The sequence below is a fragment of the Cydia amplana genome, chromosome 9 (genome assembly GCF_948474715.1).
Source record: "Cydia amplana chromosome 9, ilCydAmpl1.1, whole genome shotgun sequence".
NCBI classification, from domain to species: Eukaryota; Metazoa; Arthropoda; class Insecta; order Lepidoptera; family Tortricidae; genus Cydia; species Cydia amplana.
The window spans coordinates 1,686,589-1,714,510 of NC_086077.1; the positions used below are offsets into that span (position 1 = coordinate 1,686,589).

Here is a 27,922-nt window from a genome sequence, read left to right on the forward strand (position 1 = left end):
CTGTTTCTTTTTTCGAACTGTCAAAACGATTTTCCTACTATGGAATGTATATGAAACACTAGCATGTGACGTCACAATCAAATTATCTACTCATTATAGTTTTATACGGGTTTAAAATAGAAATTGTGTCTAAAAATAACTGCTGTCTGCGTTTCTCTATTAATCTTCTGGTGCTTTATTTCATGCATGCTGTAAAATGATTTATTTTAAATACAGTCAAATACGCTATATAGTCTGTTCGGAAAGAGAAGAGTCGTGGAATGTATTGGGACCCATACATTTCACGACTCTTCTCTTTCCGCACTCCGCACTGACTCTAGCTACCAAGCGGACCCCAGTCTCCCATGAGTTGTGGCAATAAGCCTTAAAGATTTAAAGAGTGACCCAGCGCAACGTAACTATGACGAGTGATAAGAAAAAGTGATTGCCTCCAATACTAAAACGTCTAAGGCCCACTTGCACCATCCACTAACCCAGGGTTAAGCGGTTAAACCGTCAACCTAGTGTCAAATTGTACTGGTAACCATCCATGGTAACTCCAGGTTTAACTGGTTAACCCCGAGTTAGTGGAATAGTGCAAGTGCTAAAAATCTTTTCACCTCAGCAGCTTGAACAAGGGTACTTTGCTACTTAAAAACAGTGAGCAAAATGCGATTTTGCTCACTGTTTTTAAGTACCAAAGCCCCTTGTTCGAGCTGCTGAGGTGAAAACTTAATTGTTGATATATACAAGAAAACATGAGTGAATAGAGGTAAGTGATGAAGAAGGAATACATTTTTCGTGTTCTCTAAATATGTTCTCACTGCTGAGGTGAAAAGTTTTGTGAACTACACGAGATCAAAGTTATTTACATCTCGTGCGCTTTTGAGTCCCTTACTACGCTCAAGATTCTAAATTAGATTCACTCGCTACGCTCGTGGATCTAGTATAGAATCTTTCGCTTGCACGGGACTCAAAATAAGCACTCGAAGAAATATCAAATTTGATCTCTTGTTGTACAAATAACTATTCCCAGGCAATGCGGCTGCGGCGCTGAAACCCGCTCCGTCCTCTGCAGCAGCAAGCTACCACAAGTCTGCGGCCGAGTGTGCTCCCGCAAGCTGGAGTGTGGCGTGCACACGTGCGAGAGGCAGTGCCACGAGGGCCCGTGCGACGCTTGCGGGGCCTCTGTCGACCAAGGTATGCTAGTACAGTTACACCGGTGAACCAGACAAGTTATAACAAGTTGCCACAAGTCTGCGGCCGAGTGTGCTCCCGCAAGCTGGAGTGTGGCGTGCACACGTGCGAGAGGCAGTGCCACGAGGGCCCGTGCGACGCTTGCGGGGCCTCTGTCGACCAAGGTATGCTAGTACAGTTACACCGGTGAACCAGACAAGTTATAACAAGTTGCCACAAGTCTGCGGCCGAGTGTGCTCCCGCAAGCTGGAGTGTGGCGTGCACACGTGCGAGAGGCAGTGCCACGAGGGCCCGTGCGACGCTTGCGGGGCCTCTGTCGACCAAGGTATGCTAGTACAGTTACACCGGTGAACCAGACAAGTTATAACAAGTTGCCACAAGTCTGCGGCCGAGTGTGCTCCCGCAAGCTGGAGTGTGGCGTGCACACGTGCGAGAGGCAGTGCCACGAGGGCCCGTGCGACGCTTGCGGAGCCTCTGTCGACCAAGGTATGCTAGTACAGTTACACCGGTGAACCAGACAAGTTATAACAAGTTGCCACAAGTCTGCGGCCGAGTGTGCTCCCGCAAGCTGGAGTGTGGCGTGCACACGTGCGAGAGGCAGTGCCACGAGGGCCCGTGCGACGCTTGCGGGGCCTCTGTCGACCAAGGTATGCTAGTACAGTTACACCGGTGAACCAGACAAGTTATAACAAGTCTGCGGCCGAGTGTGCTCCCGCAAGCTGGAGTGTGTCGTGCACACGTGCGAGTGGGAGTGCCACGAGGGCCCGTGCGACGCTTGCGGGGCCTCTGTCGACCAAGGTATGCTAGTAGAGTTACACCGGTGAACCAGACAAGTTATAACAAGTTGCCACAAGTCTGCGGCCGAGTGTGCTCCCGCAAGCTGGAGTGTGGCGTGCACACGTGCGAGAGGCAGTGCCACGAGGGCCCGTGCGACGCTTGCGGGGCCTCTGTCGACCAAGGTATGCTAGTACAGTTACACCGGTGAACCAGACAAGTTATAACAAGTTGCCACAAGTCTGCGGCCGAGTGTGCTCCCGCAAGCTGGAGTGTGGCGTGCACACGTGCGAGAGGCAGTGCCACGAGGGCCCGTGCGACGCTTGCGGGGCCTCTGTCGACCAAGGTATGCTAGTACAGTTACACCGGTGAACCAGACAAGTTATAACAAGTTGCCACAAGTCTGCGGCCGAGTGTGCTCCCGCAAGCTGGAGTGTGGCGTGCACACGTGCGAGAGGCAGTGCCACGAGGGCCCGTGCGACGCTTGCGGGGCCTCTGTCGACCAAGGTATGCCAGTAGAGTTACACCGATGAACCAGACAAGTTATTCTCGTCGACTGCAATGCTTGAATTAAGACTTCGTATACCAAAGTGAAATCGCATACTTTTTTCACTATGGGACCCCAACTCAACTATAATATTCATTTCGATACAGTTTAGTCAACTATAATGAAATTGACCAATCGAAAGCGCGGAGCAAGTACCAGGGCCTCTTAAGTTACGAGAAGGTGTCGTTGACCAACCGGCCGAGGGCGCGGGGCCGGGTCGCATAAGACTATGAAGGTATCGCGGCTGGTCGCGCATCTTAGCTGTATACTTTTGGTTTTTTTACTTACATATATATGATTCTTCTACTAGTTTTAAGTATTTTTTTTTGTTGACTCGTAGAAAAAGTATTGTATACAATAGTTATATAATCAAGCTTTTTAGTCTCGTACCTTACTTAGGCAATTCAGCAAACTTCGTTGCCTAAACACGGTACTTGACTGAAAAGCTCTCCATTATATCACGATTGTATAAAATACTATAACACGTTTTTGGTTCTAGTGTGCCACTGCCCGGCCGCTGCGACCCGCTCCGTCCCGTGCTGCGCGGCGACCGGCGCGTCCTCGACGTGGTCGTGCGGCGCGGCGTGCTCGCGCGTGCTGGCGTGCGGCGCGCACGTGTGCCGCGCGCCGTGCCACGCGCCGCCCTGCCGCGCGTGCGCGCTGCTGCCCGCCGCCGTGCTACAGTGCCCCTGCGGCAGGACCAAGTACTGTGCTAGCGACCAACATTCCCTACATTTTCTAGTCGACACTAGAAAAAGTATTGTATACAATAGCATAGAGAAAAAATACATAGAGTGCTCACTCCATACATCAGTTTTAGTACCAAAAAGACTATTAGCATCGAGTAGCAGAACTATCAGTACTGCTACTTGACAATAGATGTAGCACCGACCGAAAAGTCTTATGCTGTTGAGATAACTCGATGCTAGGTGTAGACACTGAAATTAATAGTCTGAACTGATGTATGGAGTGAGCACTCTTGTCTTACCATATTCCTCTATGACAATAGTGATATAATCAAGCTTTTGAATCTCGTACCTAATAAGGCCACTCAGCACGGTACTCGGCTGAAAAGCTCTCCATTATATCACGATTGTATACAATACTATTGAGATGTAATTTTTTACAGTTTATATATTTTTATGTGTCCAATTTATGTTGGTAAAATGCACGTTTTCTATCGATTTAATTAGAATTTGTTATAAAATTCAACAAGTATCATTATCGCAGTTCTATTTTGTAGCCGAGTGGTGCGTAGCTATTCTGTATGAAATACTATCACTCACTCTGTATAGCCTGTAGGTATCCTTTAATTTTCTGCCACAAGATTAAGTAGGTACCTAAGGGTGGTATTCCATCTGTCCAATATATTGGTCCAATGTGTATTTACGTCTCACATTTTGCTTATTGAGAAAGTGAGACGCAATCCACATTGGACAAAGAACTTGGACAGCTCACAGAATAAATAATAGTACTAGGTACAGAAGACTCACTCTCTAACAAAACGCGTCTGTTACGATCAGCACATATATGGCCGCTAGGTGGCGAAGGCGCCACGCGCGGCTTATGGCTAGCCACCAAAATTGGTGTGGAACGGATGTACTTTTAGCTACCTGTAGCAAAGCGACGAAATCGCGGAGTGAGCCATGCCTGGATAGGTGAAATACCACGCTAAACGATAATGTATCTTGCACACAGGCTACCCAAAGACAAGCGCAAGTCGTGCACGGACCCGATACCATTGTGCGGGAATATCTGCGCCAAGCCGCTCCCGTGCGGCCCGGAGGGCGACAGACACTTCTGCAAACTCGAGTGTCACGAAGGTAAACTATACTTGTTTTTTTTTTTTTTTTTTTTTTTTTTTTTTTTTTTTTTTTTTTTTTTTTTTTATTAGGTTCGCCAACAGGTGCAATACAAAAAATACTTATAAATAACAAATGATAAAATAATATTGCTAGAGTATTCACCCAATTACAGGCAAACACGGCATGCTTGTAACAGATGTTGCTTACATATGTTTTTTTATCCTAAGTACTAAACTAGTAGGTACTAAATATAAATCAAGGTTGCTGAAATTAGGTAGTAGAACTGAAATTAGGTAGATCTTGATTGTAGATCATCTAAATATGATCAACGTCATAGATTATCTGAACCCATAGCGAATGACGTAGTAAGGGTTGTGTGCAACCTATCCTTTGACAATAATGCCGAAAACGGGGGTAGTTTCTCGCCCGTTTTTTATCAACCAAATAGTTATGGTTTTCATGTCAAAACCGGTTTTATCAACCAAATATGTGAAATATGGTTAGTACCAAATATTGGTATTCATTGACCGCATGAAAATATAACACTTTAATTAAACTCTCGCATTTTGTACACATATTTAATTTCACAAACGGGTCTAACGCGATATATCTTTATTGTTTTTACCTTAAATTCCGACGTTTCAGCTGAGTTGCACCAGCTGTGGTCACGGAAAGACAACACAAGACACGGACAGACAACATACGGGTGGAACAATGAAAATATATTGCGGTAGACCCGTTTGTGAAATTAAATACGCATGAAAATAATTTATAACAATGAATAATACCATAGAGAAAAAAATACATAGAGTGCTCACTCCATACATCAGTTTTAGTACCAAAAAGACTATTAGCATCTAGCATCGAGTAGCGGTACTATCAGTACTGCTACTTGACAATAGATGTAGCACCGACCGGAAAGTCTTATGCTGTTGAGATAAGACTTTCCGGTCGGTGCTACATCTATAGTCAAGTAGCAGTACTGATAGTTCCGCTACTCGATGCTAGATGTAGACACTGAAATTAATAGTCTGAACTGATGTATGGAGTGAGCACTCTTGTCTTACTTTTTTGTCTATGATAATACACAGGTGCCTGCCCCGTGTGTCCGGACAAGACCCTGCTGCCGTGCCGCTGCGGCCACTCCAGCCGGGAGGTGCCTTGCTCCGAGCTCCCGGAGATGCTGGACAACGTGTTATGTCAGAAAAAGTGTAACAAGGTGAGGAAATACAGCCTCGATAATCCGTACTACACAGGTGCCTGCCCCGTGTATCCGGACAAGACCCTGCTGCCGTGCCGCTGCGGCCACTCCAGCCGCGAGGTGCCTTGCTCCGAGCTCCCAGAGATGCTGGACATCTTATGTCAGAAAAAGTGTAACAAGGTGAGGAAATACAGTAGGGCCTCGATAATCCGTACTACGTAGGCTAATTCAAATGGCGCTGTAATTATTTTGTAGTGAGTGACTATAGAGATGGGCCGAATATTCGGTAATTATTCGGTATTTGGCATATTTTTCAATGTTTGTATTCGGCCGAATAGTTCGATTCGAATCGAACTGCCGAATATTTACCTGTGAGGAGTTATATTTTGTGCATGTCTCTAATAATGTAAGTATAAATAGGTAACGCTTGTCTGAATAAAGGTCAGTCTTTACGCAATACTCGTGTTGTTTACTTGCTGCCCTACTTCCCGCTCCACATGGCGATCCTGCCACGTGCGGTGTCGGGTTCTGAAGTCGGAAGTGCAACCGCGCACTTTATATGAACAAAGTGGATACAATTTAATACCTTTTATTTCTTATTCGACATGTGCCAGAATAAATATACAATTAAAAATTAATATGTGCAACTCCAGAGTGGAAAAAGATGCCGTGTTTATCACCCAAAATTCTGCCGGGAAAGGCAATAATGATGCGACGACTGAAATGAAGAATCACCTCTCGTTGATTAGCATTTTGATGATTGTGATGTGCACCTTAATGTTTATTGGAGGTTTGTACATTATCTACAGGCTGTACAAAAGATGCCACGAATCATGGGCTGCTGACTGGATTGTGCAATACAACCTTCGCAGATCTCTTCGTAACGATCGCCGTGAACTTGAGGATACCCACTGCCGTGGATGCTCTGCTACTCGTGCCGGTACTAGCAAGGACTAATTCGTGTCTACGCGTAATGTGATTAGTGAAGTGATACCAGTGCATAGCGTGTTTTTTTTTTATATATCTATCCACGTTCTCTTCTCCCGCCACCGCTCCAGCTAGCTGATGGACACTGAGACATTATACTTAACATAGGTACTTAATATCAGTGTATTCATGTAGGTACAATAAGGGAAATCTACGTAAGTTTTTTTTTAATATTCTACTAAGTAACATTAAATGCAAAACATACAAATATATAGCAATAATATAATTTAGTCTGTCATGACAAGTGAATTAGTTCATATCTATTCAGATTTAAAGAACATAAAAGAAAACTTATCAAAACTTAGTTACGATAGAAGGAAACCAGAGCTATTGAAAGTTAAGTTAAACGAAGCAAGTGTAATTCATGGGAAGTTTCGTGCTATTATTAGGGAGATACGTGACCAAATAGAAAATAATAAGTTAGAGGGTCAATGTTTAGTCGACATTCAAACAGAGTGTGATAAAATTCAAGGACTATATAAGTGGATTGAAGATTTTTGCAATAAATCATACACAAGTTCTAACAAAACCTCCACAATGGAAGATTTCAACTTAAAAATCGCGTTGTCTTTAATACCAATTATGACAGAGGATGAGGCTGTAATAGAGCAGCTTATTAATTCCATTGAATATTACGACTCTGTGCTTAAGTCAGATTCCAAACCACAGTTAATTAATTTCGTTCTTAAAAACCGAATTACAAAACTAGCAAAACTTAAATTAAGTGACACTTATAGTTCAGTACAAAGTATGATTACAGACATGAAGACTCACTTACTGACTAAAAAATCAGCTTTTGCCATCCAAAATCAAATACAGGTGTTAAAACAAGGAGAGAGTTCAATCGACGATTACGGTAAGCAGTTATCTGAGCTGTTTGTTAATTTGACGATAGCGCAGTCAGAAGGCGATTCTACTACATTTAATGTATTAAAAAAAATTAATGAAAAACAAGTCATCAAAAAATTCGCGGACGGTCTGCGAAATCGGCGAATTAGCACCATTATTGCAGCACGCGATTACCAATCGCTGAAGGACGCTGTACAAGGAGCAAAAGACGAAGAGACGGCAATAACAACGACTTCGGGTGACATGCTGGCATTTAATCATCATTATAATCATTTCAGCAGAGAATATGTACGTGGTCGAGGTCACCAAAACTACAGAGGGTCACCCAACCAATACCGTGGCTCGCGGCCACCGCTGACGCAAGGTCAAGCTCCGGGTCGCACAGCGCGACCCTACACCGGGGCTGGCGCTGCCGGTCCAAGCAGAGGTGCCTACTTGCCGAATTACCGGGGAAATCAAGGTAGGTACTTTTCTTCTAGAAATAATGGATATGAACGTGAAAGAATGCATGTTTTACATGAAACTGACAAAAATAATGAGCACTGTAATGATGAGATTAATATCAATAATTATAATCAATCGGTCGAAAATAAAGTAAATCCGATCCAGTTTTTTCGAGACTAAAGAGTACATATTTTTAAGCGGAAATTCAAGTTACGTAAGTTTTAATATAGGAAACAATAATACATGTACATATTCCTTTTTAGCTGACACGGGAGCTACGATATGCGCGTTAAAATTGCGCAGCGCTTTGAAATTGAATATTCCTATATGCAAAAAAGAATTAGTTATTAATGGAATTGGAGGAACACAATGTGCGATTGGATTTATTTACCTACAGTTACACTATCAGGGGCACGTGTTTGAACATAAGTTTTACATTTTTGATAACTTGCCATGTAGTAATGACGGCATAATAGGACGCGACTTTCTTAAAAAACATCATGCCAAAATTGATTTAGAATATGATACTTTAACTTTGACTACAGATAATAAAACGAAAGTCACCATGCCCCTTGACGACAACCAAAAATATTTCACGCTCCCACCTAGGTCAGAATCTGTGTATTATGTAAGTACGGATATACTTGAAGATTGTGTCATATGTTCGAACGAGATACAGGATGGTATTTTTTTAGCGGGGTCTTTAGTTTCACCTACTTTTAATAAAATTCCACTTAGAATATTGAATACAACGGAACATGAAATACAATTATGCAATATTAGCGTATCCGTTCAAAAGGCTAGTGATTATAATATTTGCTCCTTCAACAATTGCGATAAAGTAAATGTTGACCGACTCAAAACGTTATTCCAACACCTCAATTTACAAAAACTAAACCTTGAAGAACAAATATCCATTGAAAACTTGTGTGCTAAATTTCCTGATGTATTTTTCCTACCTGGTGATAAATTAAGTACCACTAATATTTATAAACATACTATATCGTTGAAACCTAATACTGTCCCGGTATACACTAAGCCATATAGGTTACCACATGCTCAGAAAACCATAATAAAGGATTAATTAAATAATATGTTGAAACAAGGAATTATAGAAAAATGCTCGAGCGAGTGGTCTAGTCCCCTTTTGTTAGTTCCAAAAAAAAGTCACGGATCACAAGAGAAAAAATGGCGTATAGTAATAGACTATCGAAAGTTAAACAATTGTATACAGGATGACAAATTTCCACTACCTAATATAACGGAAATTTTAGATTCTCTTTCAGGATGTGTATATTTTAGTCACTTAGATTTAGCAAATGGTTATTATCAATGTGACCTCGACAAAGATAGTAGACAATATACAGCCTTTGACTCTGGCCAGTATATGATGACCCGTATGCCTATGGGGGTACGCAGCTCTCCAAATTCCTTTTCCAGGATGATGAATATCGCTATGTCTGGTCTGACATACGATAAATGTTTAATCTACTTAGACGACCTCATAGTTTTTGGTAAAAATTTAGATGATCACAACAAGAATCTAATGGATGTATTTAGTAGGTTGCGTAAAGTCAACTTAAAATTAAATCCAAACAAATGTGATTTTTTGAAAAAAGAACTTTTGTATTTAGGTCACGTAGTGTCAAGTGACGGAGTATTGCCCGATCCGGATAAGATAGCTGCGATACAAAAATTTCCTGTTCCTACTAATAGTGACGAAGTCAAAAGATTTGTGGCATTTGCAAATTATTATAGGAAATTTATTAAGCGATTTGCTGAAATCGCAATACCCTTAAATTATTTATCAAGGAAAAACGTCCCCTTTGTATGGGACGAAAGATGTCAAGTGTCATTCGATACCCTAAAACAAAAAATTGCATCTCCTCCGGTACTTCAATACCCGGATTTTTCACCGGATAATAAGTTTATTTTACAGACAGATGCATCTGGCTATGCTTTGGGAGCAATTTTGAGTAACGAAAATAATAGGCCCGTCGCTTATGCTAGCAGAACATTAAATAAATCAGAAAAAAATTATCCCACTATAGAAAAAGAACTCTTAGGAATTTTTTGGGCCGTCCGACATTTCAGGCCTTATTTGTACGGAACTAGTTTTATTATTAGGACAGATCACAAGCCACTTGTTTATTTATTTGGAATGCGGGATCCATCAAGTCGCCTATTAAAGTTCAGATTAGCGCTTGAAGAATACGACTTTGTCATTGAATATGTAAGAGGATCCGATAATGCGCCCGCTGACGCATTGTCGCGTGCTTATATTACTTGTAAAGACTTAAAGACACTAAGTGAACACGTATGCGTTACGACCAGAACGCAATCGAAGAAAATAGAAAATACAATAACTAAACAAGATATGACAATCAAGGATGATTTTCAAGGATCACCGAAATGTATAGAAACCCATAATAAATTACCGGGTTCAGTAGAGTTACGGTTTATTAGTAGGATGGAATTAGATACGCGAAAAAAGAAAGTCATGTAAAAAAATGACTACGAAAATAAAATATTTTTATATGATTGCAATAAAAACATTATCTTTATTAAATTTCTGGACTCTTCATCACAAATTTCGCCAGGCGAGTTTGTGAAAGAGCTGGACTTGTTTTGTTGTAAAATTAATATAAACATGATATACATCGTAAAAAATAAAATGATGGAAATATTTATACAAAAATTAATGAATGAAATAAAGAAACCAGAATGTCAAATAAAAGTGAAAATTGGCATTTTAAAAGATGTAATAAGAGTTTCTGACAGCGAACAACGTAAGATAATTTTAAATGACTTTCACCTTTTGCCCACTAGTGGTCACGCGGGCATGAGACGAATGTATAATAATTTAAAAAAATATTACTTCTGGCCGGGAATGGAAAATGACATTAGAAGTTTTGTAAAACGCTGTGACAAGTGCCAAAAAAATAAATATGCTACCCCCATTAAAGAACCAATGGTAATCACGACAACTGCAACATATGCCTTCGAAAAAATTTTTTAGATTTAGTTGGCCCTTTAGAGACCGATGATGATGGTTATTCATACATACTCACGTTACAGTGCGAACTAACAAAATTTGTAGAAGCTTATCCATTGTTTTCTAAAAGAAGTAAAGACGTAGCTATGTCATTGGTAAACAATTTTATACTTAGATACGGCGTTCCCAGGCAGATAGCTTCCGATCGGGGTACGGAGTTTGTGTCATCCATCTTTAAAGAGGTAAGTACACTACTAAATATAAAACAATTAAACTCCACAGCGTATCACCATCAAAGTATAGGCGCTCTCGAGAACACGCATAAACATTTAGCTGCATTCTTACGTATCCAAACTGATACTCACCCTGAAACTTGGAGCACTTGGCTGCCATTTTGGAGTTTTTCGTTTAATACATCGGTGCATACCGAAACCAAATATACCCCGTTTGAACTTGTGTATGGCAGGAAGTGTAATTTACCTAGTAATTTGTTGGGAAATATAGTACAACCCTTATATAATCATGAAAGCTACCCAAAAGAATTAAAATACCGAATCCAATTAAGTCAAAAAGAAGCACGTGAGAATTTAATAAAATCTAAACAATCAAGAAAAATCAGGTATGATTCAAAAACAAATTGTATTTTATACAAGCCAAACGACAAGGTTTTGATTAAAAATGAAGTTGGCAATAAATTAGCAAATGTTTACTTGGGACCATACCGAGTTTTACGCGACTTGTCTCCTAATGTGGAAGTCGAAATTGATGGAAAATCAATGTTAGTACATAAGAATAGAACTAAGCCCTACTATGAATAATATATACATATAGATATATTGAATTAGCTAAAAAAAATATATTATATATATTTGTTATGTAAAAGTGTAAAAGTAAACAAATCTTGTATAATCACTAGTATATAAAAAAAAAATGTTATATGTTATACATTTTTTTTTCCTTTAAAAGGGGAGGTGTGAGGAGTTATATTTTGTGTCTGTCTCTAATAATGTAAGTATAAATAGGTAACGCTTGTCTGAATAAAGGTCAGTCTTTACGCAATACTCGTGTTGTTTACTTGCTGCCCTACTTCCCGCTCCACATACCGAATAAACAATTTTTTTAAGAGCGACCACTAGGTACCGCGGATGCACTTTGCGATCAGGTATGAGACGTGTCTCTATTGTTTTTCAAATAGTTTTAAGCCATAATGAACCTGTACTGTATCCACAATTTTCTGTTTTTAATATTGTATTTTTGGCACAGAAACTGTCCTGCGGCCGTCACCGCTGTCGCGACTGCTGTTGTGCCGCCACCACACATCGGTGCGGCGTCGTGTGCGGCCGCACGCTGGCCTGCCAGCTGCACCGCTGCGAGCAGTTCTGCCACACCGGCCACTGCCCGCCCTGTACCCGCGCCAGTGAGTACTGTCTCCACACACTACTGCTGTTGTGCCGCCACCACACACCGGTGCGGCGTCGTGTGCGGCCGCACGCTGGCCTGCCAACTACACCGCTGCGAGCAGTTCTGCCACACCGGCCACTGCCCGCCCTGTACCCGCGCCAGTGAGTACTGTCTCCACACACTACTGCTGTTGTGCCGCCACCACACACCGGTGCGGCGTCGTGTGCGGCCGCACGCTGGCCTGCCAGCTGCACCGCTGCGAGCAGTTCTGCCACACCGGCCACTGCCCGCCCTGTACCCGCGCCAGTGAGTACTGTCTCCACACACTACTGCTGTTGTGCCGCCACCACACACCGGTGCGGCGTCGTGTGCGGCCGCACGCTGGCCTGCCAACTACACCGCTGCGAGCAGTTCTGCCACACCGGCCACTGCCCGCCCTGTACCCGCGCCAGTGAGTACTGTCTCCACACACTACTGCTGTTGTGCCGCCACCACACACCGGTGCGGCGTCGTGTGCGGCCGCACGCTGGCCTGCCAGCTGCACCGCTGCGAGCAGTTCTGCCACACCGGCCACTGCCCGCCCTGTACCCGCGCCAGTGAGTACTGTCTCCACACACTACTGCTGTTGTGCCGCCACCACACACCGGTGCGGCGTCGTGTGCGGCCGCACGCTGGCCTGCCAGCTGCACCGCTGCGAGCAGTTCTGCCACACCGGCCACTGCCCGCCCTGTACCCGCGCCAGTGAGTACTGTCTCCACACACTACTGCTGTTGTGCCGCCACCACACACCGGTGCGGCGTCGTGTGCGGCCGCACGCTGGCCTGCCAGCTGCACCGCTGCGAGCAGTTCTGCCACACCGGCCACTGCCCGCCCTGTACCCGCGCCAGTGAGTACTGTCTCCACACACTACTGCTGTTGTGCCGCCACCACACACCGGTGCGGCGTCGTGTGCGGCCGCACGCTGGCCTGCCAGCTGCACCGCTGCGAGCAGTTCTGCCACACCGGCCACTGCCCGCCCTGTACCCGCGCCAGTGAGTACTGTCTCCACACACTACTGCTGTTGTGCCGCCACCACACACCGGTGCGGCGTCGTGTGCGGCCGCACGCTGGCCTGCCAGCTGCACCGCTGCGAGCAGTTCTGCCACACCGGCCACTGCCCGCCCTGTACCCGCGCCAGTGAGTACTGTCTCCACACACTACTGCTGTTGTGCCGCCACCACACACCGGTGCGGCGTCGTGTGCGGCCGCACGCTGGCCTGCCAGCTGCACCGCTGCGAGCAGTTCTGCCACACCGGCCACTGCCCGCCCTGTACCCGCGCCAGTGAGTACTGTCTCCACACACTACTGCTGTTGTGCCGCCACCACACACCGGTGCGGCGTCGTGTGCGGCCGCACGCTGGCCTGCCAGCTGCACCGCTGCGAGCAGTTCTGCCACACCGGCCACTGCCCGCCCTGTACCCGCGCCAATGAGTACTGTCTCCACACACTACTGCTGTTGTGCCGCCACCACACACCGGTGCGGGGTCGTGTGCGGCCGCACGCTGGCCTGCCAGCTGCACCGCTGCGAGCAGTTCTGCCACACCGGCCACTGCCCGCCCTGTACCCGCGCCAGTGAGTACTGTCTCCACACACTACTGCTGTTGTGCCGCCACCACACACCGGTGCGGGGTCGTGTGCGGCCGCACGCTGGCCTGCCAGCTGCACCGCTGCGAGCAGTTCTGCCACACCGGCCACTGCCCGCCCTGTACCCGCGCCAGTGAGTACTGTCTCCACACACTACTGCTGTTGTGCCGCCACCACACACCGGTGCGGGGTCGTGTGCGGCCGCACGCTGGCCTGCCAGCTGCACCGCTGCGAGCAGTTCTGCCACACCGGCCACTGCCCGCCCTGTACCCGCGCCAGTGAGTACTGTCTCCACACACTACTGCTGTTGTGCCGCCACCACACACCGGTGCGGCGTCGTGTGCGGCCGCACGCTGGCCTGCCAGCTGCACCGCTGCGAGCAGTTCTGCCACACCGGCCACTGCCCGCCCTGTACCCGCGCCAGTGAGTACTGTCTCCACACACTACTGCTGCTGTGCCGCCACCACACACCGGTGCGGCGTCGTGTGCGGCCGCACGCTGGCCTGCCAGCTGCACCGCTGCGAGCAGTTCTGCCACACCGGCCACTGCCCGCCCTGTACCCGTGCCAGTGAGTACTCTGTCATGTCACTTCCCTCACCGTTTTGCCACTTATAATAGGAGACAGTTGGAATTCCTTTGCTAGGCTTATAGCTTCTGACATGTCGTGTATAGCCGTTGATGTACAGTCATCAGCAGAAGTTGCTAAGCAGACGAGGTGTTCAAGATTACCTTAATACGCTTTTATTCTCGTAACAATAAAGTCGCGTTAAGATCATTTTAAATATCTTGTCTGTTTAGCCATATCTGCTGCTGACTGGACGAGGCGTGCAGCGTTTATATCAAATAAATGTATGCATTTGGCTTTTTTATTCGCGAAATAGGTGATTTTGACGCTCGTTATTTAGGCCGTACACGTTTATTAATAGATAAAGCGAAGCGAAAATCTTACGTTCAGTTAGAAGGCATACCAGTGCATACAATTAATAAACTTGTCACACTCGTCGCGAAAATCTCATCTGACAGAATAAACTTGAGGTGAATTCGGTAGATGGTCGAACTTGATACTAAAGTAGTTTTTTTGCAAATCCCGGGCCGAACCACTATAGTTCGTTTTTTTTAGTATTAGAAATAAGGTAAACAATTTTGATGTGTCTTTTAATTGAAAATAAGTTACGGCAAATATGTAACAATTATGAATCTAATACGATCATTTATATTCTTCTGCTTTCATAAGTAATAGTTATTGATTTCTAAAAAGCGTTTTTCAATTAAAAGACACGTCAAGATCGCTTACCTTCTTGCAAGTTCTTTCTAATGCTAAAAAAAAACCGGCCAAGTGCGAGTCGGACTCGCGCACGGAGGATTCCGCACCATCAACAAAAAATAGAGCAAAACAAGCAAAAAAACGGTCACCCATCCAAGTACTGACCCCGCCCGACGTTGCTTAACTTCGGTCAAAAATCACGTTTGTTGTATGGGAGCCCCACTTAAATCTTTATTTTATTCTGTTTTTAGTATTTGTTGTTATAGCGGCAACAGAAATACATCATCTGTGAAAATTTCAACTGTCTAGCTATCACGGTTCGTGAGATACAGCCTGGTGACAGACGGACGGACGGACGGACAGACGGACGGACGGACGGACGGACGGACGGACGGACGGACGGAGTCTTAGTAATAGGGTCCCGTTTTTACCCTTTGGGTACGGAACCCTAAAAACGAACTATAGTGATATATTTATTTATTTAATCGTATGGCAAGATTCGAGTCGCTTAAAGTATTAGAAAGTAATAAATAATTAAAGAACTATATCCAATGTCTTGGCCCATAGGGCTGCGTCTTCACTAGGAGCGAGCAAGTCTTCATGGTTGCCAATAAACTTTCTCTTAGGGCAGTCGACTGTTATGTGGTAGATAGTCTGCTTTGGAGCTCCGCAGTCACACTCTGGCGAGTCTCGCCACCCGCACTTGAACATATAATCGGCACAGCGTCCATGCTCAGTTCGAAATCGGTTGACCTGACACCATTCCTTTCTGGGAGCCGAAAAACATCCTGGCTTTTTCCCATATTCCCATTGTGTCCAGGTTTCGAGGAGCTGAGCTGCGAGTGCGGCGCCGAGGTGCTGCTGCCGCCGGTGCCGTGCGGCGCGCGCCGCCCCGCCTGCCGCGCGCCGTGCCGCCGCCCCCGCGCCTGCGCGCACCCCGCGCTGCACGCCTGCCACTCCGGCCCCTGCCCGCCCTGCGTCGTGCTCACGGCCAAGCGCTGCCACGGACAACACGAGGTATTGTACTTTAACCCTTAAATGCATGATTTTTAGGGTTCCGTAGCCAAATGGCAAAAAACGGAACCCTTATAGATTCGTCATGTCTGTCTGTCTGTCCGTCTGTCTGTCCGTCCGTATGTCACAGCCACTTTTCTCCGAAACTATAAGAACTATACTGTTGAAACTTGGTAAGTAGATGTATTCTGTGAACCGCATTAAGATTTTCACACAAAAATAGAAAAAAAACAATTAATTTTTGGGGTTCCCCATACTTCGAACTGAAACTCAAAATTTTTTTTTTCATCAAACCCATACGTGTGGGGTATCTATGGATAGGTCTTCAAAAATGATATTGAGGTTCCTAATATCATTTTTTTCTAAACTGAATAGTTTGCGCGAGAGACACTTCCAAAGTGGTAAAATGTGTGTCCCCCCCCCCCTAACTTCTAAAATAAGAGAATGATAAAACTAAAAAAAATATATGATGTACATTACCATGTAAACTTCCACCGAAAATTGGTTTGAACGAGATCTAGCAAGTAGTTTTTTTTTAATACGTCATAAATCGCCTAAATACGGAACCCTTCATGGGCGAGTCCGACTCGCACTTGGCCGCTTTTTACTTATGTATTTGTAAAACCCCGTCTCCATATCGCGCGGCAACCCATCGAACATTGGCTCGCGCGCCTTCGATGGGTTGCCGCGCGATATGGAGACGGGGCTTAAGAAAGGGATAAAACATAATTTAACTAAATCTGGCTTTCTAGAAGGGCCAGATTTAGTTAAATGAGTATTGTATTCTTTGACCGAGCCCGTAAAGTTTTATAAATAGGGGGTAAGAAATAACAAACGCGACCATACCTCATAATATAGTCAATATATCATACCTTCTTTTATTTGTCATCTATGTTTGAAATTTCTTTTTTTTTCGTGATTTTTTTTGCCTCTTTCTAAAAGACCTCAACCAATCCAAAAGTGTCTTCCAACCTCCTGCACTTTTCAGAAAATTATCACTATTATCAAAAGGTTCTGCGAGCGTCTTAACTCTTGATCTACTTACCTTCTCCAAGTTCCTTAAATAAGGATGATGACACATGTTGAATTTTATAACAAAATCTAGTAAAATAGATAGCAAACGAGCAGTTTATCACAATAATGTAGATATTAAAATAAAGTATTGAAAAATTACAAAAATACAGGACCTGAAAGTTTCAAAATTTAAGTTTTTTTTAACTTCCAAAAACGATAAAAGTAAGGGCACCATTCGGTTCCTTACATTTCATCCAAAAAAATATTGTATAGCAACTATGTATATACATAAACGCAATATTTCACCGACAAAAACGCAATTTTCTTGTTTTGTCCATACTACAAGATGGGCTCCCAGAGACCTTAATTCACGTTCCCTTATCGTTTTGTTTAGGGCGTTTCGCGAGTGAAGTGCGACTGTCGGCCTTTGACTACAATTTCTGACTTTTGTGTTACTTTAATGCAATGGGTTCCATATAGACATTTGATCCTAATAACAAACCTCATCGATTGATACCATACATGAAAATTAGTCATGTAGCCTATTCCAGATTGTTACTTAAAATCCGCAAATGGACATCAAATGATCTAAAATTTAGATTCTAAATGTAAATACTCTTGCGGCCTGGCTTATCTTACCAATTAGTAATCTATTCCATATTGTACAGGAACGCAAGACGATCCCGTGTTCACAAGAAGAGTTCTCGTGCGGGCTGGCGTGCGGCAGACCGCTGCCGTGCGGCAAGCACACCTGCCTGAAGACGTGCCACAAAGGCCCGTGCGACGTCGGCAAGTGAGTACTTTTTAGGGTTCCGTAGCCAAATGGAAAAAAACGGAACCCTTATAGATTCGTCATGTCTGTCTGTCTGTCCGTCTGTCTGTCCGTCCGTATGTCACAGCCACTTTTCTCCGAAACTATAAGAACTATACTGTTGAAACTTGGTAAGTAGATGTATTCTGTGAACCGCATTAAAATTTTCACACAAAAATAGAAAAAAGAACAATAGATTTTTGGGGTTCCCCATACTTCGAACTGAAACTCAAAAAAAATTTTTTCATCAAACCCATACGTGTGGGGTATCTATGGATAGGTCTTCAAAAATGATATTGAGGTTTCTAATATCATTTTTTTCTAAACTGAATAGTTTGCGCGAGAGACACTTCCAAAGTGGTAAAAGGTGTGTCCCCCCCCCCCCCCCCTGTAACTTCTAAAATAAGAGAATGATAAAACTAAAAAAAAATTATGATGTACATTACCATGTAAACTTCCACCGAAAATTGGTTTGAACGAGATCTAGTAAGTAGTTTTTTTTTTATACGTCTTAAATCGCCTAAATACGGAACCCTTCATGGGCGAGTCCGACTCGCACTTGGCCGCTTTTTTAGTTTTTATTCTGAACAATGACGATTGCGACGATGCTAACGATTTTTTTAATTAAAGGCATAATTTCAGCCTCACGAGACTCTTTTCTTATAGCTCTAAGCTATGATTTTATAAAGATAAAGATAAAAGATAGTTTATTCAAGTAGGCATAATTACAATGCGCTTATGAACCTTATGATACCTTTTGTTTATTTTGTTATTTTTAAAGAAAACTGTCAAATTTTTAAATTTATATCCAAACTTAAGAACTGTTGTCCATCGCAGTTGGTATGTTATTTAATTACTAATTGAGTATCTTGCTATTTCAGTCAGCCTCGGTACAAAAAGTGCTGAGGTTGACTGAAGTAGCATCACAGAATAAATAATAGTACTAGGTACAGAAGACTCACTCTCTAACAAAACGCGTCTGTTACGATCAGCACAGATATTGCCGCTAGGTGGCGACAGCGCCACGCGCGGCTTATGGCTAGTCACCAAAATTGGTGTGGAACGGATGTACTTTTAGCTACCTGTAGCAAAGCGGCAGTGAGCCTCGCCTAGTAGCATGACAAATACGAACGTTTCCGAGAAAATACGATGGAAAACAATTATGTACTACAACTACATCTGTAGGAAGATGTGTTCAAACATAGAAAATACTTCTACCCTTCTTTTTAACTTCCCGTTTTTGCCACCCAGATGCACTCAACCATGCAACGAGAAACGTCCAAGCTGCGGCCACCCGTGCGCCGCGCCATGCCACTCCGGCGACAGCGACAAAGCCGACAAGGGTGACAAGGGCGACAAACCCGACAAGCCGGCTTGTCCGAGCAGCGCGCCGTGCCGCAAGCTGGTGCGAGCTACTTGCCCGTGCGGGAGGCGCGCTGCCGAACGAACGTGTCATGAAAACGCTCGAGATCTTGCGAAGTAAGTGGTGCATTGTACAGGGTTCGAAAGGATAATTATCAATGATAGTTATTATGACGACAAAGCTGACAAGGCAAGGGCGACAAAGCCGACAAGCCGGCTTGTCCGAGCAGCGCGCCGTGCCGCAAGCTCGTGCGAGCTACATGCCCGTGCGGGAGACGCGCTACCGAGCGAACATGTCATGAAAACGCTCGTGATCTTGCGAAGTAAGTGGTGTATTGTATAGGGTTCGAAAGGATAATTATCAATGATAGTTATGTAGCCGCCGTGCAGGTCAGGAGCTCGACGACTCAAATAAAAAGCTTCGATTTAAAGTAAACTGATGTAATTTTCCAAGGTTCTGGTTTACAAGGGTTCTTGACTAAACGGTTAAATGTAGAAGTGGTGGATATTGTATGAAGGCTGATGAGAGAGTGATTTGCATAATTTCAATAGTACAAAAGGTGGTTTAAATTTAGGTGCCTCTAATTGGCCGCGATACATAGTATGTGGAGCGCTCCTATTGGTGCTTAAGAAAAAGCTGCCGAATACTAGCCGAGCCCGACGGCCGCGTTTAGCTACTGCATTAGGAATATAGGTATTGAGATTTTATACAAATAAAGGTTGCGTTCGCAACAAGTTATTATGACGACAAAGCTGACAAGCCTGACAAGGACAAGGGCGACAAAGCCGACAAGCCGGCTTGTCCGAGCAGCGCGCCGTGCCGCAAGCTGGTGCGAGCTACATGCCCGTGCGGGAGACGCGCTGCCGAACGAACGTGTCATGAAAACGCTCGAGATCTTGCTAAGTAAGTGGTGTATTGTATAGGGTTCGAAAGGATAATTATCAATGATAGTCATTATGACGACAAAGCTGACAAGGCAAGGGCGACAAAGCCGACAAGCCGGCTTGTCCGAGCAGCGCGCCGTGCCGCAAGCTGGTGCGAGCTACATGCCCGTGCGGGAGGCGCGCTGCCGAACGAACGTGTCATGAAAACGCTCGAGATCTTGCGAAGTAAGTGGTGCATTGTACAGGGTTCGAGAGGATAATTATCAATGATATTTATTATGACGACAAAGCTGACAAGGCAAGGGCGACAAAGCCGACAAGCCGGCTTGTCCGAGCAGCGCGCCGTGCCGCAAGCTGGTGCGAGCTACATGCCCGTGCGGGAGGCGCGCTGCCGAGCGGTCGTGTCATGAAAATGCTCGAGATCTTGCGAAGTAAGTGATGTATAGGGTATTTGACTACTAGTCAATTAAGTTTCATTTTTCGAGATGTGTAAAAGATTTTGCTACTAGGGATATGAAACACTAGCGTGTGACGTCACAATCAAATTACCTACTCATAGTTGTATATGAGTTTTAAATTAGAAATTGTGACTAAAAATAACTGCTGTCTACGTTTCTCTATTAATCTTCTGGTGCTTTATTTCATGCATGGTGTAAAATAATTTATTTTAAATACAGTCAAATACTCTATTGTATATTCGCAAAATGTGAGACGCAAATATGTAAACGCTGGTATTTTGCAACGGTGAATAATGTTTTTTTTATGTGGTATCTATTGCATGAAAGTATATTTTGCAGAATAATGAGTGCGCTGGCCGCGTCGAAAATGCAAGATGGGGGTTCAATGGATTTGTCAGAAGTTCAGCGGCCCACCGCCATGCTCAAAACGTAAGTTATGTTTTCTCAAAGCATAGACCAGAATGCTCAAAGTAAAAATAAAACGACGAGTCTATGGTTTAAGTTAAAACTAACACAATTAAAACTACTCACTTTATTTCTCGCTCACTAGACTATGCCTTATCCGTTATCCCATTGAGCCCCGGGTTTAAGACTATCCAGCCAAAGACCATTGAAGTTTAAAAAAAAAAAAACATTTATTTCGGACAGTAAAGTTAAGAGTCGAATTTTCAATTTGTTTGCTGACTCGATATCGTTCGCCAAGCGTACTTACTCATTTATTATTCTATTTATCTTATATCTTTAAAGTTTAAACGATCAATTCTTGTTTATTTATTTATATGGTATATTTTGGGGATCTCGGAAACGGCTCTAACGATTTCGATGAAATTTGGTATATGGGGGTTTTCGGGGACGAAAATTCGATCTAGCCAGGTGTTATCTCTGGGAAAACGCTAATTTTTGAGTTTTTATATGTTTTCCGAGCTCTCCCAGATATTAGCACTTATGCAACAATAACTAACATCTATATTAACTATTTATTGTACTATACTATATTCTTTTATTATCTTTAATAACAGAAGATTTTCTTAGTCAAGATTTGTATTTAGCTTAATAATTATTCCATGATAATGTTGTGTACAATTATAATCGTAATGTAAGTAATGTATATGTTGCTTATGTGAGAAATATGTTACAATGTTGTTTGCCTGCATTATGTTATTGTACCTATTTAAATAAAATAAAATAAAAATAAAAATCTGTACAGATTGGAATGCGACGACGAGTGCCGCGTGGAGGCCCGCACTCGGCGCCTCGCGCTCGCGCTGCAGATCCGCAACCCGGACGTGTCCGCCAAGCTGCAGCCGCGCTACAGCGAGCACGTGCGCGCGCTCGCCGCCCGGGAGCCCGCCTTCGCGAGACACGTGCACGACAAGCTCACCGAGCTGGTGCAACTCGCCAAGAAGGTAAACGCAACAACTAGCGAGGACAACAGACAACCCCAACTAGCCGTGAGAGTAACAGACCCGCAGCCCGGACGTGTCCGCCAAGCTGCAGCCGCGCTACAGCGAGCACGTGCGCGCGCTCGCCGCCCGGGAGCCCGCCTTCGCGAGACACGTGCACGACAAGCTCACCGAGCTGGTGCAACTCGCCAAGAAGGTAAACGCAACAACTAGCGAGGACAACAGACAACCCCAACTAGCCGTGAGAGTAACAGACCCGCAGCCCGGACGTGTCCGCCAAGCTGCAGCCGCGCTACAGCGAGCACGTGCGCGCGCTCGCCGCCCGGGAGCCCGCCTTCGCGAGACACGTGCACGACAAGCTCACCGAGCTGGTGCAACTCGCCAAGAAGGTAAACGCGGCAACTAGCGAGGACAACAGACAACCCCAACTAGCCGTGAGAGTAACAGACCCGCAACCCGGACGTGTCCGCCAAGCTGCAGCCGCGCTACAGCGAGCACGTGCGCGCGCTCGCCGCCCGGGAGCCCGCCTTCGCGAGACACGTGCACGACAAGCTCACCGAGCTGGTGCAACTCGCCAAGAAGGTAAACGCAACAACTAGCGAGGACAACAGACAACCCCAACTAGCCGTGAGAGTAACAGACCCGCAGCCCGGACGTGTCCGCCAAGCTGCAGCCGCGCTACAGCGAGCACGTGCGCGCGCTCGCCGCCCGGGAGCCCGCCTTCGCGAGACACGTGCACGACAAGCTCACCGAGCTGGTGCAACTCGCCAAGAAGGTAAACGCGACAACTAGCGAGGACAACAGACAACCCCAACTAGCCGTGAGAGTAACAGACCCGCACCGGACGTGTCGGCCAAGCTGCTGTGTTAGATCCACACCAATCTAGGATAGACCTTACATGGTCTAGCATTAGAAGATAGTCTACTAATAACATCGATAACTAGAATTGTCGATGAAACACAGTAGTCAATCCCTCTTGACATTTGATTTCTGCTATGAGAAATTCCGCTCCTTGCCAATCACTTACGCTTCGTAGCTATCGAAACGAAACTGTCACTGACGCACTAATATAGAAAAGCGATAGAGAAACAGAAAGCGTTTCGTTGTCGAAACGATAACGATTGTCAGCTTGGCTAGGCCGGCTAATATGTTTGAGAGCGCGACTCTTCATACATAGATTTTTAAAATTGCCGCCATTTTCTACTATTCTACTCACAAAGTCTGTGATTCTACTGATATACCTAATTGGTTTTTCCTAACAATACTTGTTACGCAGAGAGTAAATTGAAGTATTTTTCCGCAGTCGAAACAGAAGACACGCGCCCACTCGTTCCCGTCGTGCAACTGGCAGAAACGTCAGTTCATACACGAGATGTGCGAGCAGTTCGGCTGCGAGTCTGTCGCGTACGACGCCGAGCCCAATCGCAACGTCGTCGCCACCGCCGACAAGGAGAAGGTATGTCTAACACTGCAAGTGCGAGCAGGACAGCACTCAGCTGCAGCGTCGTGTACCGCTGAGAGCGAAAAACTGAGCGCCTCGTTTTTAATTACTCGCTAGATGGCGCTGTACCGTGTATGCCAAAATCATACTTCGCGCTGTTAAGATTTTTCTTGAAATATTGACCCAAAGCATGTACAGTCAGCAGCAATAGTTGCTAAGCGGGCCAGGTGTTCAAAATGTTCTTGACGCGACATTATTGTTAAGAGAATAAGAGCGTGTTAAGGTAATTTTTAGGGCTCGCGGTCGTGTCCGTGTTTCGTGTACACGTGTTCGGTACCCGTTTCCGAACTACACGTACACGGTTTTCTGACCCGTTCTACACGTGTAGTCGGGTACCCGTGTAATTAAGATCCGTGTGTCCGTGTACCCGTGTACCCGTGTACACGGTGAACGGAACATAAATACACGCGGGCCTAACCCGTCTTGGCGTGTAGCGGAGATTGAAGTAATGTATAGAGCTTTAAATAAAACAAAGATTCAGGATCAGGAGTTCCGACTGGAATCGAATCCGATCAGTTTTATCGGATTTTCAATGTTATTGATATGTATTATACTAATTTAATTAATTTTGTATTGCCTTTGTCATCATTTAAGATATGGGGATATTCATAAATTACGTCATTTCAAATTGGGCCCCCCCCCCCTCAATTTGAACTTGAGTTTGGACATCGGATGATGTAGAAGGAAACGGGGTCATTCGAAGCATGATTTTTGGATGATTTTAGGGGGAGGGGGGTCAAAAAACGTCAATAATCGATGACGTAATTTATGAACAGCCCCTATACAAAATAACTCGTTATTCAAGTAATAATTAGGTAGCTACACAAAAAACATGTACTTACGGTTTAGTTCTTTATCGTCGTAGACGTAGAATAACATGCATAGATAAAATAAAGACCATACCGTACGTGATGAGATACTTTATAAATCTTAGGCACAGATATTATTCATTTCTTGCTGTGTTTGTCATTAGCAAAATGCTACTTAGTGCCACGTTGCAACAAAACAATGAGATAATTCTTCCTGAATGATTAGTTGTTGTATTTTTTGCAGACGTGTTAAGCTTGTTACAAAGAGATAACACCAAAAGCACTAATTCATATTGTAAAAACAACACGGTATATTGAATGAAACACCTGCACTTTGTTTATTGCATACCATATGGCCATTTTAAATACTTAATCCCTTTTTGTGATGAACTGTATGTATGAATTCTTGTACATTTTCTTCACGCTATTCAACATTTAGATAAAACAACACAGTTTATTTATCAGCACGATTGTAAATACACTGGAGCGGCGGCGAATTGATCGATCACGCTAATCGATGTAAGAGGGCTTTTAGGTTACCTAGTACCTACTTATGTTTATAAAAAGGTCAGAGATGCGTGCTTATTGCCTTGTCTATCTTACGGTGCACAAACATGGTTCTTCGCAAAGGACATAATAAAAACAAAAATACGTTCATACCAGCGAGCTAGTGCACGAAGTAACCTGGGCATTAAGCTCAGTGACAGATGTAATAGCGAAAACATTCGCGAGAAAACTAAATTAATAGACGCAGGACAACACGCTCTACAGCTGAAATGGACATGGGCGAGACACGTAGTTCGCATCACAGACAGATGAGGGACAAAACGGGTAACTGAATGGGCGGGCCCTATCGGGTAAAAAAGAGGCAAAGGGAGACCCAAAGACTGACGAAATCCAAAGAATTGCTGGTAGAGACTGGAAGCTATTATTATACTTATGTCTCGGGTCTTGATAGTATTATTATACTGGTTTGTTCAAGCATCAGAATTGCCCACCCTCGCGCTACAAAGGAAAATAATGACATATCCGTTCGTGGTAGTTTCAGTAAGCATAACTAGCTACTTTTGTATTAGATTATCATTTAGGTTTACTTTCATTATCAAAAAACTACAATGAAAAAAACGAGCTATCAATGAAATCAACGAATACTAAGATACCTATTGTTAATTTTAATATTATTTAGAGTAAAGCTAAAAATATGAATTATTGAAACAAAGTGTACTTACCTACCTATTAGACATTACCAATCATTCCGGTAAAACTGCAAAGTAATCGAATTTTCCAATTCAATCGTATGTCTTCAAGCACGAATCTCCCCAACACGAGAGTGAAGGGTCGAACCCGCGGGTAAATAAGATCCGTGTACACGGGTACCCGTGTACACGGGTACACGAAATACACGGGTACACGGGTAAACGTTTCCGAATCCGGGCGGGTTCGTGTAGTTCGGGTTCTTAATACCGCCGGGCTTAAGAACACGGGTACCCGTGTCAGCGTGTAACACGTGTATCGGGAGCTCTAGTAATTTTGAACACGTCGCCCGCTTAGCAACTTCTGCTGCTGACTGTACATTTGATCTTACTGTTTTTAACCGGATTCCACGGTTTTTAGTTAACTAATTTCACGCTAGATGGCGTCGTTCCGCATACTCGCTTCGCTCGGGACCGATAATTTGCTTAGTTTTATTTTCTTGTTTTCTTATTCTTTCTGTTTCAGTCGTGGCTGCCAGCTATGAGTGTGATAGAAGTGCTAGCTCGAGAGAACGGCAAACGGCGCGTGCCTGGGCCCATGCTGCGAGCGCCGGCCGCGCCCGCTCCGGCGGCCGCCAGCGCAAGCAATAAGTCAGTATAAATATTTAATAAACATATAACGTTTGGACTATTTGGATTTTACAAAGATCGACCTAGTCCAGTCCCACAGTAACCTCAATATGATTTGATGGTTTCAATGAAATTATCAATTTTTAAGATTTGGCCACGACATTCGATATGAGAAAAATTAAAAACTAAATTTCACCCCATACAAAAAGCTCAAATCCGTCATATTTTTGGGGACAAAAACAACGAAAACTTTAGTTGACAGGTAGAGAATGCTTTTGGCATTAAGTCCGCCTTTTGTACGATAAGTTTTTCTTTTGTGCAATAAAGTTTAAATAAATAGTACTATTTTGACCCATTTTTTTGGAGATTTTTTTTTTTTCAAAACGGCGGATCCATGGGGTTTACGAAGTCTACGTCTTACAGATACAGAGCCACTAGTGTATTTGCCCTCACACCAGTAACACAAGTAACTGTCCCCAGGTCGGGCAGCGGCTGGGCGACACTAACATCGACCAACGCGTGGGCGGCGCGCGCGCAGAAGGCCGAACAACAACAGACCAAACCCAAGATAGACTACTTCGACAACCCGCCCGACAACTAGACCCATATACGCTCATTGGGAAATATTTTTTACTAGCGACCCGCCCCGGCTACGCACGGGTTAATCAACTTTTTCTTGTCACACGTTGCTATGGTTACGGTCTCCTTCTGAGTCACTGTTAAAACTCGTATTTAAATTAACCAAACTTGCATTTTATGGTAGTTATAAGACCTTTTCACTGACACCTACTTCTACTGACATCTACTGAGCATGTTAGTAGAACATGGTACAGCAGTTATTCTAACAATTTATGCTACTATTGTCTCCTCGCTGATGGGACAGAATAACAACAAGAAATAGTTGATTGACCCATACATAAAGCTTCCTCTTGAATCACTCTATCTGTTTAAAAAAACCGCATCAAAATTCGTTGCGTAGTTTTACAGATCTAAGCATACATAGGGACAGACAGACAGCGGGAAGCGACACGTCGGTGGCAAACAAGCATACGGCCCACCTGATGTTAAGCAGTCACCGTAGCCTATGGACGCCTGCAACTCCCGATGTGTTACATGCGCGTTGCCGACCCATGCGATATTTATATTTATGTACTAGTGAATGACATCGGTTAGATCTTAGTTATCATTCGAATTTCGATTTTCGCGGTAGCGCCCTCTGGTCTGGTCAGAAATATTTCTCAATCGGCCTACAGTCTACCCTAATTACATTTTAAGGTATTTCAAGACCCCCTGCGAGTTATATTGCTATAGATAATCATTTGTATTTTTTTTAATTGGAGATTCTACCTGACTCACTCGTTAATCTTCCGAAAACTCATCTGCTTATTAGCTCATGACTACTTATTTATTTTGTCTCTAATAGGGACTTTTAGGTACCGGTATAAGTAAATTATTGGTGAATTATAATTATAAATATTTCAAATCATTTAAAATTGTATTTCAGTAATGCAAACTACTTAAGGACAAATCAATGTAAAATACAACAATCTGCATTTTTTAAATTAGGGCAATTCGCCAGTAACTGGCCACCCCAAACCTAAAAAGAATTCTATTCACCTATAAATAGAATTCATTTTAGTATAAGGTGGCCAGTTATTGAAACATTTGAAACCTTATACTAAAATGAATTTTGTTTATAGGTCAATAGAATTCATTTTTAGTTTAGGGCGGCCAGTTACTGGCGAATTACCCTACATAATATAATGTAAAAATCTA

The 27,922-nt window shown here is 44.0% G+C and overlaps 1 protein-coding gene across 1 annotated transcript in view; it reads left to right on the top strand.

Annotated features, from left to right (window-relative positions):
• Positions 1–26,747, top strand: part of LOC134650808 (protein shuttle craft) — a 33,669-nt gene extending 6,922 nt beyond the window's left edge. Inside the window, exons 6-18 of the mRNA XM_063505742.1 lie at positions 1,016–1,179; positions 2,997–3,201; positions 4,196–4,320; positions 5,394–5,521; positions 12,042–12,195; positions 15,887–16,083; positions 17,763–17,887; positions 19,157–19,384; positions 20,950–21,039; positions 21,818–22,016; positions 23,317–23,469; positions 26,043–26,167; positions 26,627–26,747. Of these exons, the coding sequence (XP_063361812.1) occupies positions 1,016–1,179; positions 2,997–3,201; positions 4,196–4,320; positions 5,394–5,521; positions 12,042–12,195; positions 15,887–16,083; positions 17,763–17,887; positions 19,157–19,384; positions 20,950–21,039; positions 21,818–22,016; positions 23,317–23,469; positions 26,043–26,167; positions 26,627–26,747 (2,014 nt within the window). The remainder of the gene's footprint in view (positions 1–1,015; positions 1,180–2,996; positions 3,202–4,195; positions 4,321–5,393; positions 5,522–12,041; positions 12,196–15,886; positions 16,084–17,762; positions 17,888–19,156; positions 19,385–20,949; positions 21,040–21,817; positions 22,017–23,316; positions 23,470–26,042; positions 26,168–26,626) is intronic.
• Positions 26,748–27,922: the final 1,175 nt, after the last annotated feature.